The following is a 15,524-nucleotide window of genomic DNA, read 5'->3' as shown; positions in this document are numbered from 1 at the left end:
AGGTGATAGCCTGGGGGCCTTCATCAAAGTCGCAGAGGAAACAAAAAGCCGGAAGTACACCTCATATGCCAGGATCTGCATCCACATGCATCTAGCCAAAGCTCTGACTGACTCGGTAAGCTTATTTCATGATGATTATGAATGGGTTCAAACCATAGATTACGAGCATATTCCCTTTCGTTGTAGGAAGTGCCATGAACATGGCCATCTCTTCAGAGACTGTCCTCTGAATCTGCAGTCCAAAACTCCTGTTACGAAAGCAAGCAAAGATGCTGAGGGTTTCACAAAAGTCCCAAATAGAAGGAGGCATGCTAAGAAAACCCCAATGGTTCCTGAGAATCTTAAGAAACCCATAACCAGAAATAGTTTTGAAGTCCTGAATACAACGGATAACATAGATGATATCCCCTCGCTTCCCCTCTCAGATCCTTCTCCCTCATCGCCATCTCATTCGCCCAAATCCTCTGATATACCTCAGTCCTCCAAAGCCACCATCGCCCTCGCCTCCACATCCTATGCTTCTCCAGACAAAGACTCAGCTCCACCTTCATCCAACATGGAGTTAGACAAAGCTCTGGCACTGAGCATGCAACAGCCTTCAAGAGAGGAAGATCAAAGTACACCGAGCCATATGGAGGAGGAACCAGAGAGTGTGGATCTGGCAGGTCTGGACATACTGAAGCTAGAAGCAGCATGTAGACAGAAGGAATATAGTAAAATACATACTCGGGAGATAGAAAAATTATAAGAAGTGTTAACCAGAGCTCAACATCACAAATATTTAGGCATACAAGCAGGCAGTCCTTGGGATGGAAGGAAAATCTTGAAGGAGACAAAGAAACGTGGGCGAAAAATAGATTTGCAGCAGACTATCATCCTCGGAGAATTGCTGGTGGACTCTGGTAGATTCCCCAAGCTGACCAAGTTCTACAAAACTCTTCCCCACTGTTCCCCATGAAGCTCGTTTCATGGAATGTGCGAGGGCTCAACAGCCCTGCAAAACACAGGATGATCAAAAAAATGATTCAGCAGGATAGACCATCTATAATTTTCCTTCAAGAAACAAAATGTAGCAGTACAGTTATAGAAAAAATTCTCAATAAAGCATGGCCAGGGTGCAGGTCAGTCTCAGTGGACGCCTCTGGTGCTTCTGGAGGGCTCGCAATTTTATGGAATCCTCAAGAACTTCACCTTCAGGACTTTCATGCCTCCCATTTCTTTATACAATCCACCTTCCACCTCATTGGAACAAACAGCCATGGTCATCTTTCCAACGTGTATTTTCCGCAAGATCTTCAGAGAAAAATGGATCTGCTTGAAACTCTCTCGGAACTCAACGCAAACAGATGCTTTCCCTTCTGGATATGCGGGGGTGATTTTAATATCATTACCTCTCTGGAGGAAAAGACAGGGGGACGTCAGAGGTTGGATGAAGACAGCTATAGCCTCAAAGACTTCATTCACCGGAATCAATTGATGGATCTTCAGACATCCAATGGCACTTTCACGTGGTCCAATAAAAGAAGAGGTTCACAGCAAATCGCATCCAGATTAGACCGATTTCTCATGACAGATAATGCCATCCACATGGGGGGAGACTTTCACGCCTCCATCGTGCCTCAAGCCGGTTCCGATCACTGGCCCATAATGTTACAATGGTTGCGTCCAGGTGTCAGGAGCAATAGACACTTTCGCTTCGAAGAATTCTGGTTTTCACATCCCAACTTCAAAGATGTGGTAATCGATGCCTGGAAATCTTACAATCCCCCAGAAGGAGCCAAAATGTACCAGTTCCAGTAAAAGCTCAAATTTTTCAAATAGGGGATCAAATCCTGGAATCATACCCAGTTTGGATATATTTTTAATCATCAGAAGATTCTGGAGGAGCAAATGAACACCCTACAACAGCGCATCATCCATGAGGGGAGAATTGAAGACTATGAGCAATAGGAGAAATCACTCCTTACCAAGATTGAAACTCGTAGGAAGCAAGAAGAAACTCTATGGCGCCAAAATTCAAGGGTCAGATGGCTCAAGGATGGTGAGAAAAACACCAAGTTCTTTCATAGATCCACAGTTCAAAGGAGAATGCATAACCACATTGCCTTTATCAATAACAAACACAGAGAACGTCTGGAAAAGCATGAAGAAATAGAACAGGCTTTCAAAGAGAACTTTCAGGACATTTTGAAAGAACCCCCAGGAAGCAGAACACAGGCAATACAAGCCATCACGCAGCACATCCCCAAGATCATTACAAAGGACCACAACCAAAGGCTGCTTCGGCCAATTTCAATGCAGGAAATGGAGGAGGCTTTATCTCAATTAAAAGACGGCAAAGCGCCAGGACCAGATGGCTTCACAGCGAATTTTTTCCACGCTTTTTGGGAGCACATCAAAACATATGTATGGGATCTTGTGGAAGAAGCAAGAGTGATGCACTGGATCCTCCCCTCTCTCAACTCCACATTCATAGCGCTTGTGCCTAAGGAGGAAGATTCCAGCACTCCTGATAAATTCAGGCCCATCGCTCTCTGTAACGTAATCTACAAACTTATCTCCAAAATATTGGCAAACAGGCTCAAACCTCTCCTCCCTCTTCTCATCTCCCCTGAGCAGACAGGGTATGTTGAAGGGCACCAGATATTGGACGGCATCATTCTTTCCCATGAAGTTATTCATTCGCTCAAGGTGCTAAAAAAACCAGGTATGATTCTTAAGTTAGATCTTTCCAAAGCATTCGATAAACTCAGTTGGGCCTACATTAATCAAATGCTTTTAGCTTTTGGCTTCAGCGCTACTTGGACGTGTTGGCTCATGAATCTGATCACCTCTCCCAGTTATTCCATCCTTTTGAATGGCTCCCCCTCCTCGCCTTTCCGGCCCTCTAGGGGCATCCGCCAAGGCGATCCTCTTTCTCCATTCCTTTTCGTGCTTATGGCAGAAGGTCTCAGCCGTCTCCTCCACTCTGCTATTTCTAATCACTCTCTCAAGGGCATCTCTATCCATGGTCTTTCCCCCATCTCGCACCAACAGTTCGTTGATGACACCATGCTCTTTGGCCATCCATCGGTTCAGGAAGCTTCTGCTCTCCTTGACCTGCATAATCCTTTCTCTGAAGCCTTAGGCACCTCCATCAATGCTACTAAATCTCAGCTCTTCTTCTTCAATACTCCCAGTCTCACTCAAAATAATATCTCTAGAATCTTGGGATTCCCTCTAGCCACGCTCCCCTCGAAATACCTTGGTGCTCCCCTTATAATCTCAGCCAACAAGCATGCCTCCTGGAGAACACTCCTTGACAAAATAGAATCAAGACTTTCCTCCTGGACCTTTCGCTCTCTCAACATCGCCAGCAGGCTTATTCTTATCAAATCAGTTCTTCAAGCCATGCCCTTGTATTTATTCTCCACATTGGCAGCTCCCAAATGGGTTCTGAAGAAAATCCGCAATCTTTAGAGGATTTTTTTATGGGGTTCCACAGGTCTCAATAGAAAATGGGCTCTTGTCAAATGGACGGAGGCTTGCTTACCAAAGTCAGTTGGCGGAATTGGTCTAAGGGACCCCCTCCACAGCAACAACACCATGGGTGCCAGAATCTGGTGGAAGTGGGTTTCCAATCCGCACTCTCCCTGGGCTCGCATATGGCAGGCCAAGTATACTCCAGGGAGGCCCCTGGAAGAGCTAATTCGTATAAGCAGCACCAACCCGGGCTCGTTAATCTGGAACACTGCCAGAAAACATAGTGGTTTCATTCAGGCACACAGCTTTTGGGAAATACACTCCGGTACCACAGCAAGATTTTGGGAGGACTCTTGGCAGCAGCTCCCCAAACTCGCAGCTCTCTTCCACAAACCCAATTGGCAAGCTACCATGCAACACAGTGACCAAAACCAGGTGTATCAATTCTGGCAGCAGCACCCCCTTCAAGGCTATCAACAATGGAGATCAGCAGATACATGGCAACCCAACTGGCAACAGGAAACCTATGAAGAGATCGATCAAGAGCTTGCACTAAGGAAAATCAAACTCTCGAATCAAAGGGACAAAATCCGTTGGGGATACACAACAAAAGGAACTTTCACCACCAAGGAGGCATACCAAATTCTCTATCATCCAGCACAGCTAGCAAAAGATCAGCTTTGGGACAGGATCTGGCATCCAAGTATATGGCCAAAAGTTTCTATATTTCTATGGCTTTTGAGTAAACAGTGAGTCCTCACCTGGGATAATCTCCAAAAGCGAGGTTTCATTGGGCCTTCTAGATGTCCCAATTGTAACCTCCATCCAGAAACCATTGTGCATCTCTTGGATACCTGTCCATTAGCTGTTGTTCTTTGGGAGAGGATCGCCCTATGCAACAGAAGATCAGGAAGACAAGTAGGCAACATTTCTAATACTATCATAAATTTGCCTTAGCAACCCTTCCAGAGCCCGGTCCTCAACTCCCTATGGATCCTCATCCCAGGCTTTGTCTATTGGATCCTTTGGAAGGAGCAGAACTATAGGATCTTTAAAAATCTCTATTCTCCCATGGACTCACTTTGGCTTCTTCTTAAACAGAACATTCAGGAAACGTTGGCGCTGAAACTTTGGCATAACTTGGACATGCCATCCACTCCTCAGGAATGCCAAGTTTGGGATAATTGGAATCTGAATATCTCCTTCTCTGCTCATTCCACCCGTACTCCCTCCATCCATGCTGAATCCCCCCATCACTGGTCTCCTCCTGTCTCCCAGACAATAAAATTAAATTTCGATGGTGCTGCCAAGGGTAATCCAGGGCTGGCTGGATATGGAGGCATCTTCAGAACAGCTGAGGGCTCGGCTCTCTACATCTATCATGGTTCGATAGGTAGAGACACCAACAATGCAACTGAGTTGGAAGGATTATGGAAGGGTATCGGCATAACTGCATCTGAAAATTTCTTCCCGCTGGTGATAGAAGGGGATTCACAGATCCTTATTGAAATGGTTTCTCGGATCCAATTAGGCACCTCTGCTGGAAAAATTGCCTCTAGTTGGCGTCTCCTAAGCAGACTAGAGCAAATTGAAGATTGGCTCAGGTCTCCCCGCAGTGTCACCTTCCAGCATGTTCGGAGATCTGCCAACAAAGTAGCTGACAGACTGGCTAACCAGGGGGCTGATCAGCAGCTCCCATTCTTCTCTGGGCCTCTCAATCGATCTAATGATGAGCAACTCAAACAAGAGTGCACTCTACTGGTGCAACAAGATCTATCCCTCCCGGATGCGGGTGCACAAGACAGATGATCGGAGGATGGCGGCAGAAGCAGTCGGCGCGTGGAGTACGCCTCGTGCCACCTGGTTCCACCTGCAGATGGCATTCAATTCTCTACCAAGTTCATTCAAAGCCGAGCTCTCTTGGTTTGACATTCCCCACAGGTTCTCTGGCATTAAACCGATGGCGCATAGCCATCCCAGATTTGTTCCCTCCTCTCGCATTTTCAGCTTCCACGTAGATGCACAGCTTTATCCGGTGGAGGTTTCAGGTATCCAAGGTATACAGGCTCATGATACTCCTTCTGTTAAGATTCTACTGGAACGCCTCTGCCCATTCAGCATTCTCCTCCCCTGTAAGCTCTCCAACTCTCCTAATTCTCTGATATTCAAGTCAATTCTCCCCCTTCTCGTTGATCCTGTTCAGCCCAGTTCTGCTGTTTGCTCTATTCTCCATCCTCTGGGCATAATGACCATCCTGAGACAGAGAATGGGTTGCCGCAGAGGAGGCATTCGTGGTCGGCCCCTGCGCCATGCCTCTACCTCCTCCGAGGATACCACTACTGAAAGTCCGCTTGTTCGTGGTCGTGGTCGTGGTCGTGGCCGTGGCAGGGGACAACGGGCTGCAATTTCGAATCCTCATCACTCTCATGAGCACTCGGCCCGCTTTCAAATCCCTTGCAGGCTTAGCAACCACTCCTTCGTCGCTACTGTCACGATTCAGCTCAGTGAAGGCGTCACAGATGTGGCTGCTGCTACTACGCATGAAACTTCAGAGCAGAAGACGAATGATATGCCAAGCACATCTCAAAATCATCGCCAGCAGTCTCAGGTACCTAAAAATTCTTCTCTCCTGGCTCAGCCGGCTATGGCGTACCCAAATCGCCCGAATTCTGGGCATCAGCCATATGATAAAGGCCTTTCATCTGACGAGGATGACCTCTCCAGTTATGGTTGCGGAATTGTGGAAGAATCGCCCTCCAATGCTCACGATACCTGATCTGGATGTCGTCATCCTTTGGAATCATAGTGTCTGGTCAAAGAACATGCTTACTGTTTTTCTATCTCTGTTTAATGGTCCACTGTCTATGTAAACAGTTCACGTCAATAGTTTTACTTATGCTCAGCAGTTTTGGAACCTTAGTCAGTATGCGTAATGACAATGACAGTTTGGGTTTAGTCTCAGGCAGTCTGGTTTTTAGTTTTTCAAATCCTTCAGCCGAGATAGCCGATATCCTAGCTAGACCTCAAGAGGCTGCCGCCCCTATGTAAAATTTTTGTATCATTAATATAAATAGTCTGATTCAAGGAAAAAAAAAAAAAAAAAAAAAAAAAAATTGGTTTGTACACAGCCGACCAAAAAATAAAATATAAAAATCTAACTTTAATCACCAACTTGCAGGCGTACATGAAACAAATTTTAAACCTCAACATGCTCACCATTTACCTCGGCCCAGGGGCCATAGAAACAAATCTGGAATGTCGACTTGCTCACCATTCACGTACGCCCTTGAATTTTGTATTATTGTAAGAAACTAAAAATGTAAAACTGTTAAACTTTATCTAGAGAATACAGCATCAGGAATCGCAGTCGGCCAAGGAGTCCATAGAAAAGCATTTGGGGTCTCAACTGGCTCATTTATGTATGCCCTAGAATTCCGTATTCACCAACTTGCAGTCATTCACCTATGCCTTTAAATTTTATATTCCCAACTTGCTGGCCATTCAAGTGTACCATTGGGATTGCATTTGCAGTTCTAGTAACGAAACGACGATATTAAAATATTTTATCACCGCAGAAAGAAATCCAAAATTGTCAATGCGTAACATTGTCTTTGATCTATTAGGAGATATCGATTCCTGGCATGCTGCACGAAAGCTCGTTCATATCTCTCCAGTGTGTTTTATTTGTATGCTTTTAATAGGTTTTGGTTATATGTTTTAAAGATAAAGGCCCTCTGCGAAGAGGAAGCGAGGGAGCGAATATAGGCTCCAGATTCTCTCTTGCGTTGCGTTCAAAATAACAGAACATATATACACATACAAGAAAAATTATATAAAATAAGGAAAATAGCTGGGATGTTGCATGGTTTTTGTTTTTACCGCTAATTAATTGAGCAATGTAGCATTTGTTGTGTATTTGGGTCACATTTCATTCTTATTAGAGAATTTTCTTTTGCTTCGGCATAGCTTCATGTGCACTGATATTCATTTTGTCTTATTTGTTATTAAATCCACTTTTCATTCTTATTCAATAATGCTTTTCCGCACATCCAAAATGAAAGACACATTCTCAGATCTTCTTCCGCTTATGCACATCTTCTTCGGCATCTGCACAATTTCTTCCACACAATTAGTAACTGTTTTTCTTCTGGTTCATAATTATTATGTATTTTAGTTAAAATAAAATAAAATAAAATTATTTATTGCTAAAAAAATAGCCAATGTTTCACGGAGTTTTTGGGATGGGAAGGCGGGATTGAGAATACCCATAAAGGGAAGGATGGGAAATTTGGTGAAACAAGAGGACGTCAAGTGAGGGTTTGAGGGGGTGGGAAGTGAATTCAAAAAGAGGAGTCGGTGTCAGGCCAACCGTCCGAAGTTAGTAAATATAAATTTTAATAGTTATGAATTGTACATCTAAATATGATCATTTAGTATTGCACTATTATGAAATATAATTATCGTTTGATATTTCTTCAATCATTAATTAAAATTGTAATTATAAAAGTAAATTACTAAATTGAATTCATCATTTGACATTATGCAATGCTCCATCTAAATTTTTCATTTGGTAATGGCCATTAATATTATGCAAGGTACATCTAAACTAAATTAATCATTTGAAACAATTGAAATTAACATGCCAAATACACATAGATGAATTGTGATCATTTTATCATTCTGTTGAAATCTAAAAGAGCATTAATAATAAAATCTAAACTAAATTAAAACTAAACATTGAAACATAGAAAATCTAGCAATAAAATACTAAACTAAAATTAAACATAGAAAATAGCGAAATACTAGTAAATTTTTCAAAAAATACTAAATAATAAATCACAACTCATTTTTCAAAAAATACTAAATAATAAATCACAACTCCAATTTGGTGGCTCCAAGTCACAAAATGGAAATCACAACTCGAATCTCTCAGCTCCAAGTCACAAAATAAAAATCACGACTCGAAATGTGTCAGGCCCATGGGTTGAACTAGAACAAATTGTAGATGAAAAATGTCGAGCGTGGTAGCAGGAAAATATCAAGCGACATGGTAAAAGCAGAAGAAGAAAAATGTCAGGTGAAAAGTGAAATCATAGGGTTAAGGAGAAATGAATGATAAACATGAATGATTATGTTTTAAAGTTTTAATTTATGTTTCTTATGTTTTTAATTGTTATTAACAATAAAATTTGGGGGATGGGGGTGTTTTTAGTCACCAGGGAAAAAGTCCCCCCAAAGTTACCTTGATTTTCCGAAAATGGGGTCGTGGGGAAATGTTTTCCCAAAAGTTTCCCCTCAAGGCACATCCACCCCGAGGGGCCGTCCCATGAAACACTAAAGATAAAACCTCTTTAAAAATAAATAAAATTAAAATTTTGCATGACTAAGCTAATAGTAATAATTTGTAATAAAATGTGGAAGTAACTCATCTCCTCTTCTCCGCAGAATGAGACATCATCTGTATTTACCCTACAAAACAAGTTTGAACTGATTCTAATCATGATAATAAGCTAAAAAAACTACCAAATTCGAATTAGAAATCAGTGAATGTGAATCTTTAATGTAGGGTTGACATTTCATTATTATTATTCCATATTTACACTATGTAATTATTACCCACTCCGTAAACACATAACTAAGGCCACCATCCAACATCTTATTTCGGTTCCACAAAGCTTGGTCAGCGAAACTAGTCATTGTATGATTTATTCGTTTTCATTGTATACACTTCTGCACTCTGCAGAATATTTTAATAATAGAATAAACACATGCAACTATCTTCGCACACCAACTTTTGTACTCAATAACACCCTTAATCATTAACATTCAAAATACCCTTAATCATTAACATTCAAAATTGATATTAAATAATGATTATCCGTTGTGAAATATATCCCTAAATAGGAATTGAAAAAGTGAAATGGTTATTCATATTTGTTTTACCGCACAACATTTTTTTCTTCACACATTCCGGACACATATCTTTCACTAACGTTCATTCTCAAACGAATACAATGGTATACTGGCCATGGCAATAATGGTGGCCAGAGAAGCATATTACTGAATGCAGTTCATACAAGCGAGTTAATTCCAGCCAGCACGGGAGTCAATTATTAGATAAAATAGTAAATTGAATAAAGGTTGTGCGTATTGTGAATTTCTTTTGTAGATGCTCTAGCCCATACTAAAAGATTTTATTGCTAATATTATAACATAATCTATATTTTCTCTTCAAATAACATTATTTATACCTACATTATAATATTTGAATTGCAAATAATGCATTTGACGCTATGTAATTGATTCTCTTTGCATGAATCTTTTGGTACAGTGCAAAGCCATAGTCACTTCCGCAATCACGTTGGAAGTTCCTTCTGCGGAAATGCGGAAGAAACCATTGTACAAACATTTTGTTTTTTTTTTTTTTTCAAAACTTTGCACTTTGAACTAAAATCTTGTATGGGTAACATTTTAGATATTATTAATGCATGACTTTGGGTAGAGAATTCATTCTCGGCATTTATGTAATATGACACTAAAGGTTTCTATTGTTAATATTTTAATATTAAATTATCCATAATTGTTGTTGGGAAGCTCAATTTTTTAGTGTGAGCTTTGTATGTGGAGAATGAGCGAGGAAAAGTTCAATGTTAATATACCATACCTCAAAAATTTATTTATTAAAAAAATATTCTCATGTTATTTAAAATATATTAAACTTCTAGAATGCCAAAATGTAAATACAAGTAACAATTAATAATAATTAATGCATATTTCGTTAGTCAGTTTGTGTAACATACCCAATTCTCGCATACAATTATTTTTTTTCTTTGCTATAAATGTTACTTAGTGATATCATATCTATTTAATTTGGTTGTGAATATGTAATTTAGTGTTTTTCCTTAGGCTTTCAAGCATTGCAGTGGTTCTTTTATTTTTGGTTTAGGTATTCTAGGAGAAATCTACATTACAACTAAACATATTAGGATCTACCCCTCTTCTAATAGGATACTAGGTAATTTATGGTTTGTCCAAGGCAATCGAGTTGCCCCCTTTTCTCTTCATATAGTCATTTCCTATTTTATATTATGTGTAACGTTTCAGACCCGTCATATCTTATTTCTCCTATACCGATACTCTGTGATCTTTAGAGATGTAGTCATCACTACCTCTCCTCTAACATGATATCACTCATGGTTTATCTATGCCAACATATTGACATATAAATGGTTATTATAATTCTCCAATTATTATCATTTCATTCCATTACCGAAACATTAGTCTACAACATGGTATTTTTTGTTTTTTATTTATTTATTTCCCTGTACTTCTACATAACCGCCAGACAATTTATTTAGGGATTGCTAATCGAGTTTTTGGGTTAATCTTTAGAATGAAGTTTAGTTTGTCGTGTTCCATTCAGGTGTACACCTGTTGACTCTTAATGGATTCAGTATTAAATTGATTGAGAAAGGTTTCTCCTTTTTTTTTCTCTAATTCGCTCTACGCCCTTCTTTGTAAAGGAATAGAGAAGTTCTTTTAACCGTGGTGTCCACTACATTGCCCACCTTTTTTTGTGATGCGTAAGGTGAAAGCATGTCTATGTGGCCATAGCCCTTGGTTAGGCTTTATATTCCAAGCACTGTAATTTGGTTGGGCATGTTAAGGATTAACACATTTTCCCATTTCAGTTGGGCGGTAACCATGTTCCTCGTTCTCAGATTATTTTGTTTTTATGCCCTTCTTCTTTAATGAAAATAGATACGCATTAGTCAGTGTTGGAAATACTATCAATCTTAACAAAATCTAGTTTTCTTGATTTCTTATTTTTAGTTGAAGACACCTCGAGACTTTTTCTAACCTACACTCTGGTGGTATATCTGTCAATTGTCGAGAAATGCCCAACCGACAACCTCCTCTAGGTAACCGTTTCTTCCTTTCTCAAATTGATTCCCTTTCTTCTATATATATAAAAAAATTCTTCGGTTCATCATCTAATGTCATTGTTTTCATTTTGTGGCTTTCATGCCACATACCCGCTATTAAATGCACATTGTGTTAAGGAGCGAGTTTGTTCTCTTCCTTCCAAAACACTCCAAAAACTAAATGAAGGTCTCCTTCCAGGTTGGAAATTCCTATTCCACTGAGCTTCCTTATGGATGACCACTTTCATTTAGTTTTTTGAGTCTTTTGGAAGGATATTGAGTTCGACGCTGTTAGGGTGTCGAATCCCTTATATGGACTCAGATACAAAATCCAGTAATGGATTATTAGTTTAACTTTTCTTAAAACAATGGTACTGGTTTTAGGTTTTCAAAAGAACCTTTAGTTGAATAAAATATCTGAAATTATGTGGTTGAAAAGGGCCTGTAATTGATATTTGTTTTTCTCATTTCAGTGAAATGGTTTAGAAAACTTCTGGTTCTTTCCTAAATTTTTTACTTCCCTTAACTTTTGTAACGTACAATGATATACTATGCTGTGAATAGGAATGTCTTCGAATTTCCATTTTAGTTTCATTATAATTATGAAAGGTCCTATTCATAACTTACTCACATTTACAATATTCTTTATTTGGTTTTCTCTTGTAAATTTAAATTTTACAATTTTTATTTACTTAATTACTATGATATCTTTTCTTACGTAATGTTAGTCATAATACCCCTTTTAAAATACAGTGAAGAACCAAGTTCTTATTCATTTGCTCAATAAATTTATTATTTCTATATCCAGAAGATTTGGTGACCTTTTTCGAGATGTTTGAATTTCCTGGTTACATATGGGTTGTGCATCCTTGTATTCAATTTCCTTAATGTTCTGCCCTTTTTTTTTATATTGCTCAAGCTATGCATATGAGCTATGCGCACATCGTTACCCCTTTTGGCTTAACTATTACAATATTTGGGTCATGGTCCCCACATGAAGTAGTATAAATTAAACTATACGGAATAGGTTTGCACAGCTTGGAATTGTAACTAAGATATATTATGCAAAATACATCTCAATTCCATAACCTATAAATAGTCATATATAGTTATCCCTTTTGACTTAACTATTACAATATGTGGGTCATGGTCTCGCCATAAAGTAGTATAAATTGAATTATAGGGAATAGGTTTGCACAACTTGGAATTATAACTAAAATATATTATGCAAATTACATTTCAATTCCATACCCTTTATATAGTTATATTTACAATATTTTCGAGTACTTTTGTGATATTAGATCAATATAGAGTTTTATCATCAAAATACCTTATTCATTTACATATTTGCACTCCCTTAATAAAACCCTCCAATACTTTCATTAATAGTAAAGGAAGAGAACTAAGTCTTATGTTTCTTTATACCAAGTTGTTTAATGTTATTCTACTATTATCTAATAGACAAGTATCTTGTTCGTATAGTTAATATGCTCAACAATTTAAATGGATTAACTTTTCTCTCGACACGTATTTACATTAGATGGAAAATAATCTAACCTACATGCACCATATGCTCTTTTCTAATTCTCACCATGTATGTATAGTATTTTATCCACAAAGTCTACTATGTACACACGTGATAATCTCTTATATAAGTTCACACATATAAAACTTTTAGAACTTGTTGATTCCTTTAAGTTCTTACAGAAAGAGGTATATCATCGAATTCATAGACTTTCATATTTATGGAATTTCCTATATTGTCAGTAATTTATGTAGTCTACTTTACATGCATTCATAATGAGACATGCAAGTATCCTGAATGTATATATACTATGCATGTCGAAATGAACCATATGAAAATGTATATTACATGTGTTTTCTCCATTAGTATACAACCAACATATCATTTATCATTCATCATCAAGAATAAAACATACACAAGGATCTAAGCATAATTATTGCTTGGGAAATACTCAGGAACCTAGAATGTTCCTCCTGACCATGAACTTCCTATTCTAGTTCCCCCGATATCGATATGGGATCTTCTTGGTCTTCAAAAACAATAACCCTTTTGATTCTTAGGTGGTTTATTTTATATATTATCTTCCAAAAATATTTTAGCAACGTCATGCTTTAAGTTATTGCAACCTTTTCCCTATGCTTTTTATTTTTCCTTCGAAAAATATTCTTTTATTTTTCTTTAAAGCACACATTTCTCTTTCACAATACTATATTTCACCCCACTTAGTGTTTCTCTCCAAATAAGTTATTAACAAAATCTTTCTCTCCCATTATGTTAATTTAATTTTATTATTATTATTATTTTCTCCTATGGATTTTTAGAATACTTTTAGGGAAGGTCCATCATGTGGACTTGACCACCAACAAATTTTTCTAAGATGGAAAGAAGTATTCTATGCTCTAGTGCTCTTTCCTGAATATTTCCAAACAGTTTATTTATTGACTCAAATAATAATAAAATAATTACATCATCACATAAATCTAATCATGGCTTCCATCATTGTTAAATCCAAGAATAAATCAATGTCTCAAAATACTGAATGTGTAAAAAACAGCAGGTCCATACTGGTGTTACATCCCCCCGCCCCCTTTCTAATAAAACACCATCCATAGTGTTTCCTAAATTATATCTTTTATTAATATGAGAAAAAAAATGCCCCCTACATTTCTTCTTTCATTTCTACAATAATATATTCAATACTAAGTTCTTCCACTTCGCTTTATCTTGAGTTGTGGTTAAGTTCTAGAGTAAAACTTATTCGTTTATTATTTCATGCTCATTCCCTAACACGTTTTCATACATGCTAAACAAAGGCTTCTTATTTGCATTCATGCATTCCACCAAAAGATCATCCACCTACACCCAAACAAAACTATCTACATGCAACCAATCATCGACATAACATCATAATAATAACATAAATCCATTTTTACATTTGGTCATGGCTTTGCCAAGTGATGTGGACATCGTTTAATATGAAATTCAAAATATGGAATTGCCACTTTTCCTTTCATATCACTTACACAAAGGAAATAATAATTAATAGACTACTTGTATCATTATATGTTATGTTATTATTTTGATAACATCATATCAAATACGTATTTGTCATACACACTCAAGTGTAGAACAACCTACTATCTCCACCACTTTCATGGTTGTTATATTTTATCAATTTCATTCCAAAGTGGACTTAGTTGAGGCCATCTTGATTGTTTTGTCCCTTGTTTCCATACCCTTCCCTAAACCCACAAAAATATGAGACATAAATAAGGAATTCATAATGAAAATATAGACAATTAAGGCGTATATTTATACACTTAAGTTTCATGGTTAAAATATAAAAAAAAAATGTAATTTCCAAAATATACAACACTTGTTTACCTTTTTACACCTTATCCACTATATTCTTTTAATTCACTTCCATGATTCTTCCAGTTTGGCTCACATTGTAGGTTATCTATAAAGATTGTGTACATCTTACTTTTGTCTATAACGATGGAGTATTTTCCTTTTTGCATTTCTATGTGCATCAACACACAACGTGTTAGTATCATTGTTTTCATCGATTTTAAACATCTTCACACACACACACACACACACACACACACACACACACACACATATATATATTACTAGGAAATGATAAGTTTAGGGAGTTTTATTCATGGTTATAGTTGCATTATTCAGTCACTTTTGTCTTAATATTTCACTACTCTGTTAGGCTATTCTTCTAATTCCTATCAGCATTCCTGGTTTTTATGGTGACATCATTCCAATCAACCACTTTTATGGTCATTTTTGGTTCAATAAAAATCTAATTATGAAGTTTCTAACTAAACAACAATATTGATCTTTACTCCCATATAATTTTTTAGACCACTTGATTCCTAAAAATGATGCCAACTAAGGATTTTCTTTGCAACTAAGAGCAATATAGCTTTGATTGATTTTATCCTTATTCATTTCTATCTTAGGTGAATGTCTTCTATATTTTTTTTTCTCTATCTATGAGTTCCTTTGTATATTTTTTCTAGTTTCTTGGGGAAGTTAAAATGTCAGTATTAATATTATTTTCGTCTTGATAGTTTCCAATTATTCTATCTACTTTA

General features: G+C 37.7%; 1 protein-coding gene across 1 annotated transcript; it reads left to right on the top strand.

The window, feature by feature from the left end:
• Nucleotides 1-954: 954 nt before the first annotated feature.
• On the top strand, nt 955-1,800 carry LOC149191009 (uncharacterized). The gene has a single exon (XM_089410638.1). It carries the CDS (start codon nt 955-957, stop codon nt 1,798-1,800), a length of 846 nt encoding a protein of 281 aa, XP_089266764.1.
• Nucleotides 1,801-15,524: the final 13,724 nt, after the last annotated feature.

Source organism: Pinus tabuliformis, chromosome 3_1 (assembly GCF_031772625.1).
Source record: "Pinus tabuliformis cultivar Carrire ecotype Pingquan chromosome 3_1, CPIR1, whole genome shotgun sequence".
In the NCBI taxonomy this organism is placed as follows: Eukaryota; Viridiplantae; Streptophyta; class Pinopsida; order Pinales; family Pinaceae; genus Pinus; species Pinus tabuliformis.
The sequence above is the reverse complement of the archived record's forward strand: the minus strand, read 5'-3'. Positions and strand labels throughout refer to the sequence as shown.